Source organism: Microplitis demolitor, chromosome 8 (assembly GCF_026212275.2).
Source record: "Microplitis demolitor isolate Queensland-Clemson2020A chromosome 8, iyMicDemo2.1a, whole genome shotgun sequence".
NCBI lineage: Eukaryota > Metazoa > Arthropoda > Insecta > Hymenoptera > Braconidae > Microplitis > Microplitis demolitor.
The window spans coordinates 19210146-19216889 of record NC_068552.1 but is presented as its reverse complement, the minus strand read 5'-3'; the positions used below and the strand labels follow the sequence as shown (position 1 = coordinate 19216889).

General features: G+C 30.5%; 3 protein-coding genes across 3 annotated transcripts; 2 read left to right on the top strand and 1 right to left on the bottom strand.

The window, feature by feature from the left end:
• The first annotated feature begins 141 nt into the window (after positions 1-141).
• Positions 142-2096, top strand: LOC103572433 (viral IAP-associated factor homolog). The gene is made up of 5 exons (XM_008551052.3): positions 142-365; positions 434-575; positions 663-891; positions 978-1186; positions 1782-2096. The coding sequence occupies exons 1-5, from the start codon at positions 363-365 to the stop codon at positions 1901-1903; spliced, it is 705 nt and encodes a 234-aa protein (XP_008549274.1). The 5' UTR covers positions 142-362; the 3' UTR covers positions 1904-2096.
• Positions 2097-2267: 171 nt separating this feature from the next.
• Positions 2268-3420, top strand: LOC103572460 (uncharacterized). The gene is made up of 2 exons (XM_008551089.1): positions 2268-3156; positions 3249-3420. Exons 1-2 carry the CDS (start codon positions 2321-2323, stop codon positions 3418-3420), a joined length of 1008 nt encoding a protein of 335 aa, XP_008549311.1. The 5' UTR covers positions 2268-2320.
• Positions 3421-3593: 173 nt separating this feature from the next.
• Positions 3594-5717, bottom strand: LOC106693810 (uncharacterized). The gene is made up of 5 exons (XM_053741590.1): positions 4905-5717; positions 4833-4837; positions 4465-4625; positions 3867-3918; positions 3594-3618 (listed from the first exon to the last, which is right to left on the bottom strand). The coding sequence occupies exons 1-5, from the start codon at positions 5715-5717 to the stop codon at positions 3594-3596; spliced, it is 1056 nt and encodes a 351-aa protein (XP_053597565.1).
• Positions 5718-6744: the final 1027 nt, after the last annotated feature.

The following is a 6744-nucleotide window of genomic DNA, read 5'->3' as shown; positions in this document are numbered from 1 at the left end:
AATAATAATGAAATTTAATAATTGAGTTTTTTTAAAGAATCTGTGCAATTAAACTGGACATGAGTAATTGTTTTAAATACATGGTTTTATATTTTAAAATAATTACTGGAGCTGCCAAAGTCGCTGGAGTGTAATTCCAATCAAAGTCATGATGGTCATGGTACAGCTGGTTTACTTTAGTAAAAGTAGAATTTTTTAATGAGAAAAATGCTGGCGATGTAATTTGATACAAATACCAAATGTGGAAGTGTATAAAAAATAATTTAAAGGCTGTCATTTACGAAAGCTAACAATTAACCTAAAAGTGTAAATTTAATTGTATAAATAAACATTTGAATTCAAACAAGTTAACAGCAGACAAAATGGTAAGAATAAATTTTATCATTAAATTTAAAATTTAAGTATACAGTAATTAAATATATTTGTCTGGTAGCAAAATCCAAATGAAGATACCGAGTGGAATGACATCCTCAGGTCGAAGGGAATTATCCCAGAGAAACCAAAAGAGAAGGAAATTACTGAAGACCAGATTATTAATCTGCTAGAAAATACAATCGATCAAAGAACTGGTCGTGGTAATTTATGAGCATTTAAATAATTTAAATATTTACTTTTCGTGTAAGTTACTTTTAATTAATTAATTACTTATTTATTATTTATAGAAGTTACTAAGTTGGATGACAAGAGTCTTGATGAACTAGACGAGCTCGAAGACGAGGAAGATGAAAAAGTTATTGAGGAGTACCGACGAAAGAGGTTAGCTGAGATGAAAGCACTGGTGTCTGAATCAAAGTATGGAGAAGTTAAGGAAATATCTGCTCAGGATTATGTCGCAGAAGTTAATAATGCTGGTGAGGACGTCTGGGTCGTCCTTCATTTATACAAATCTGGGTAATACTTTTTACATTGACATAATAATTATTAATATTATAATGATGGGTTTTATGAAGTGTATTAATTATTTATTTTGTCTCTAGGATTCCACTGTGTACTTTGATAAATCAATACTTGACATCTTTAGCTAGAAAGTTTCCAGCAACTAAATTTTTAAAAAGTATCTCTACCACTTGTATTCCTAACTGGCCTGATAAAAATTTACCTACGATATTTATTTATCATAATGGAGACATGGTCAAACAAATAATCGGTCCGATTGAACTCAGAGGAATGAAACTGACAGAACCAGGTATAACCTCACATATTTAATTTATATCAATTATTTATATGATCTTGAAGTTAGCTGGCATCTTATTATTTTAAAAATTGCATCTAAAATTTTCTACATGTGCATGTTTGGTTTTTTTCTTGAAAAAGATTTTTTTAAAAAAAATTTTAAACTGTTCATTGTCTACTAACTTCAGGGTTATATTATTTCTAGATTTTCTAAAGTAATAGGTACTTGGATTTTTTTAAATTTTAAACTGAACGAATTCAATATTAATATATATAAATTATTAAAATTAATATGAAGGACTGTAAAAAATTTTCAAATGTCTGCTATTTTTTTATAAGTGTGAATATAGCAGGCATCAGACAAATTTAAAATTATTAATAAATAAAATAATTAATAAAATAAAATTTAAAAAATTTTTAAACTAATAAGTGTATTTTTTATAAATATTATTTTTTTACTTATTTATAATTTTAAATTTGTCTGATGTCCGCTACATTGACACTCGTGCTATTTTTCATGCCATTAATTCACTGATTACTTAATTTTAATAATTGATAAAAAATAATTAATTTATTTATTTATTAATTAAAAATGATTTTTGTTTAAGAATTGGAATGGATGTTAGGTGAAGCCGTCCCGAGTAAAATAAAAGAGGATCCAAAGCCGAAAGTCCGCGATGTACTTTTTTCAAATTTACGTATCAATGCCGATAATACCAATGATTGGTGATACATTAATTAATAAATAAATTAATTAACTTTAATTAAATTAAATAAATAAATAATTTATTTAAATAAACACTAACATTTATAAATTTATATTTACCTGAATTTTTAAAAAATAATTGATATTTTTTACTTGATGTATTAACGTTAAACATTTTATTTCATTAATTAATAAATTAAAAGTTTTAATTACTTAATATATTATTTTATTTTAATTAATGCGACGCCATCAGTTTATTAATTCAATTTATTTGGAGGGAAGACAAAAAAAATGTTCCGTGCGCCGCCATTTTGATTTTTTCGCAAACATTTAAAAAACGATTCGAGATATCGATTACTGATTGCGATAATCCGTTACAATTAAATTTTCCATTGTTAAAAAAGCTCAAGGAAGTAAATTTTTTAGTTCAGTGAGAAAAAAATGCCGTACGGTGATTTAAATTCGTTAATTAGTAGTTTAATTTCGTTTGATCAATTAAATTTATCGCCGGTAATCGAACGTAAGTTTAAAAAAAAACGTTTTGTGCCAAATATACTAAGAAGACAGAGACGGAGTGAAGTCATAAAGCAGGACAAAGTCTTTGATAAAATTTATCCAAAAGTAAATCGCAGAAAGCAGAATTTTTTTGAAAGAATCGACCAAGTGATCAGCCAGAAAATGAATGAAAATATGGAGGAAGGTTTGGACCAGTCTCCAATGTGGTATGTAGGTGATACTGATGATTATTTAGATGTTCAGCGTATTGAGATTGTTGATAAGTTTAATTTTAATTCGCCTGAAAAAATGACTGATGTTGCTTATGACGACTGTAACGACCGCGGGTTTTTTGAATTTAAAAATCTCACTTTCGTTGATGATGTTGTCGTCAGCGGACTCGAATTTCTGGATGATAACTCTAAAGTAAGCAATAATTTTTTTATGACTGAAAGTTCTGGTCATGAAGACAAAGACTTTTACATTGACGCGAGCGAATTCGAGTTTGATTTTATTGATAGCGTGGAAGAAAGCGTAAAAAATGAATTTATGGTTCTCGAATTTGATACTGAGATTCTGGAGAATCAAACTGATGAGTCCATTGATCCAAATCCTGGTAAGTTTGAGTACCAAGTGATTGATAATTTCGAAGAGTATAAAAATGTGTTGAAATCTTCAAACATTGGTGATTTTGAAGACGGAGTTTTATTGGATCCTTTAAAAGTCAGTGATAAAGTTGATCGTGAATTGAAAGAGTGTCTGTGCACACTCTGCAGAACTAAGTAATTATTTATTTATATTATAATGTTTCTTACAGTTTATGGTAATTAATTGTTTAAATAATTATTGATGTTTTTACTTTTAATTTTTTTAGGCCTTTGATGAAGTCACGTCACCTGAAGCAGAAAGAAAAAAAAATTAGTTCATTAGAAGATTCATCCTCAGTTTTAACATGTGCGTTTTGTAAAAAAATATTTAGTCGTAAGACTTCGTGCAATAGACATGCGGCTCATTGTAGAGCCAGAAAAAATTCCAGTGAGCAATAGTTGTTAAAATTTTTAAGGTATTAATTTTTATAATATTTTATTTATATTCTATGAATTTTAAATTTTTAAATATTTTATTTATATTTTTATCGAATTAAATTGTTATCATATATTATATTAGAATTGACTTTTGTATAAATAAATTGTAATGAATTTTAAATTTAAATGAAAGATTACAAGTTGGGAATTAATGAAAAACTAAAAATAAATGAAATAATTTATTTAACTTGGTATTAAAGTTCTTTAATATCTTCATAGTAAACGTTATGAGCAGCAGAGTCTATTTGCCTGCTGACCTAGCTGTTATTCAATAAGTAACCACTACAGTATTTTGAAACATATGTACACATGTTCGTGCTTAATATGCTTTTATCATGATTTCATGGGATGAGAAATTTTTTTTTTAACTTTTTTTTAGCGTGTAATCTCTTATCACAGTAACTTACCTAGTCCGATAGCGATAAGGACGGAAAGATATGACATAGATGCTAAAATGCACTGAAAGCAAAAGATAAAATTATCAATAAAATTATTTATTATATATTATTATTATTCCTGGGTCGAAAAATTTCATCTGTTTTAAATAAAACAAAAAATTTAAGTTATTTTTATTTAATTTTACTTTTAATTTGTATTTAATTAATTAACACATGAAATTCAATTGATTTTTGCTCAAACACTGAAAAAGAGATTTATTTGAACCAAAAATTTATATTTCGATATGACTAAATAAATATTTAATCATCAGAAAGATATAATTTAATTGCGCGAAATAAATGATGGGCCATGTGCTTCAGTATCGAAAAATTTTTCGTTATTCATAACAAATTTAATATCTTTACCACAAATATATCATTTACTATAAATAAATTGCATATAATTTTTGTAAAAATTTAAAGACATACCAATTACTCCAACTACAATCTTGTCAGACTAAAATCTAATGAAATTTTTCGCCCCGGGTTATTATTAATGTCATTATAAAAGTATTTAAACTTCCGAGTACCTCTTTGTAAAAAATTAAGTTCATCGTAAAAATTTTACCAGCAGTTATAGCAAATGGTTTCCTGCAACGAATTATTATCAACATCAAAGCGAGGGATTTCTTGCTTTTTTTAATACTCCAATCGATTTCACATACAGCTCTTGCAATATCTTCACTTCTCTTACTGAGTGTTTCACCTAGCCAGCAATAAATAATGAGACTAAATCCACCCCAGAATACATATAATGCGTGTTCTATTATTCCTGATATATTTTTAGTATGCGCAGACTAAAAAAAAATTATTATTACACTAATAATTAATGCTCGCAACATCAAAACCTCCTATAATAATTAATCATAAAATATTAAATGTCTGGTTTTAATTTTACAAGCATCAACTAATTAAAATGTTAAATTATTAATTAACCTGGACTACAAAGAATCCCATTGTGCAGAATTTAATAATCGTCACACTGATTTTTATGAATATAATTGTACTGAAAGAATTATTTATTTTTTCTACAAACATCTCGATGTCCACATGATGATCGACGATACACTTAAGGCAAGGACAAGATTTTTTGAAACCTCTTGAAAACTTTGGTGATGATTCAGTTGGATGTCTGATTAATCCTCGGTATTTACCGATTGTGTTTCGCAGTAACCGCAGCTGTCCAACGGAATGATAGACGAGCAGGATAAGAAAAGCGTCTATGGCCACTTCGATCAGCATAATCAGAAAAATAGCCGCCAATGTCACTGAAGAAGTCAGAAATATAACGTACAAATTTTCCAACGGAAACGGGTACCAGGCGACTCGAGCCGCTTGTCTTGGAAACTCTTTGCCCAAAATGAGTGCAATGATGTAGGGCATTATTGAATAAAATATCAGACAGAAGGTAACAAATGAAAATGCCAAGCGTACAGCAAACCGCGATTCCAATAAATTTTTGTAAATTATTTTTTTTTCCTTCTCAGGGATAAAAGTCATGCTCAGCCAATTGTCACTCATGTGCTCGACAATTGACGTTATTTTATTTTTGTTGCTTCGGAATATAAAGATCTCCAGTATCACGTACTTGACACTCATCAAATACCCAGTAGTCTCGACAACATTTTCTATGGTGTCGCTGAAGAAAAAGTACAAGTACGCAGCAAAAGGCATCCAGAGAACGAGGAAAAGGAATATTATCACCGAAAAATAACGTAAATAAGTTGTGCCAGGCCATAAACCACAGAAGAGTAAGAAACTACGTGTTAAATAAACTTCTTGATCTAAGTTTCCGTAATTCGCGGGCACTTGTTCATCCATGCTGCACAGTTACAGTAATTGTAAGTTTAGTTCTGCTAGAGGTAGAACGTCTGAGAAGCTCAAATAAGACTGGCTGACAAGTCATGAGGTAGGCAGTAATAGAAACAAAGTTTGTCTGAGTTAAAGTCTTGTGTGAATTAAATTATAAATATTTCATGATACGTCTATACGAAATTACTACTGTGCTTTGTAATCAGAGCGATGGTTATTAATAAGGAATACCACTAGCCGCAAAATGATCTTTGCAAAGAAATTAGCGGCTTAGTAGAAGGGGAAATTAATTATTTGGGTGCATAAGTAATGCCATGAAGAAGCACATCAGCATCTAAATCGACACGGGAACGATAGCTAAGCAGGTTGAGGGCATTGATTAGACCTGCTAGTAGCAGGCACGGCCAAATATTTACGCTTCTGTACGGTTACGAGTACACATGTCTGTGTGTACACAAGCCCTCTAACGCCGCCGTGCTCTCTGCCAACAAGTAAATTTAATTTTATACTGTTTAATATCTGTTGGGGATTGAGTGCAAACATTTTGGATGACAGTGCGAGGTATTTTATGCTTTAAACTCGGAGCTGATGCCTGCAGTCATTTGAGATCCGATGGTGATGGTATTGATGATTGATCATCGCAGCTTTTAGCTTAATTGACGGGCTGCGTAGTCAAAGAGCATAATGGGACTAATGAAACATCGGGTTGGTTATAAAAAAAATTGCCGAAGAATTTTCGTATATTTTTTTGTACATAAGTACATAAATATAAAATAATAACAAGAGTAGAGTTAAATTTTTTCAGCGTCTGAACGGGGTTGAGAATTCACCCTTCTGAGTAATCCCCTCGGTTCGGGAACCAACACACTCTTAGTTTCTTGCAGCCCTGGAGTTTGCTCTCAGTAGGGACGCACACACGTTCGGCATCGTCATCCCATCGGTCCAGAGTTAGTCTGTGTAGTGTACAGCAGTGTGTCGAGGGGTGTTTTTACGCCGAAGGAAGAAGAGCTGCTGGAGCCAGGGGTGCGGGCGGAAC

What these genes read in the sequence shown, in the direction of transcription:
- LOC106693810 (XM_053741590.1), bottom strand. Translation starts at nt 5,717, where the DNA reads ATGGATGAACAAGTGCCCGCGAATTACGGAAACTTAGATCAAGAAGTT. An exon ending in ACCATTTGCTATAACTGCTG is followed by an intron (nt 3,919 to 4,464) that starts GTAAAATTTTTA and finishes TTTTGCTTTCAG; the next exon opens with TGCATTTTAGCATCTATGTC. An exon ending in CCTTATCGCTATCGGACTAG is followed by an intron (nt 3,619 to 3,866) that starts GTAAGTTACTGT and finishes ATTTATTTTTAG; the next exon opens with TTTTTCATTAATTCCCAACT.
- LOC103572433 (XM_008551052.3), top strand. An exon ending in CTTCATTTATACAAATCTGG is followed by an intron (nt 892 to 977) that starts GTAATACTTTTT and finishes TTTTGTCTCTAG; the next exon opens with GATTCCACTGTGTACTTTGA. An exon ending in AATGAAACTGACAGAACCAG is followed by an intron (nt 1,187 to 1,781) that starts GTATAACCTCAC and finishes TTTTTGTTTAAG; the next exon opens with AATTGGAATGGATGTTAGGT.
- LOC103572460 (XM_008551089.1), top strand. Translation starts at nt 2,321, where the DNA reads ATGCCGTACGGTGATTTAAATTCGTTAATTAGTAGTTTAATTTCGTTT. An exon ending in TGCACACTCTGCAGAACTAA is followed by an intron (nt 3,157 to 3,248) that starts GTAATTATTTAT and finishes TAATTTTTTTAG; the next exon opens with GCCTTTGATGAAGTCACGTC.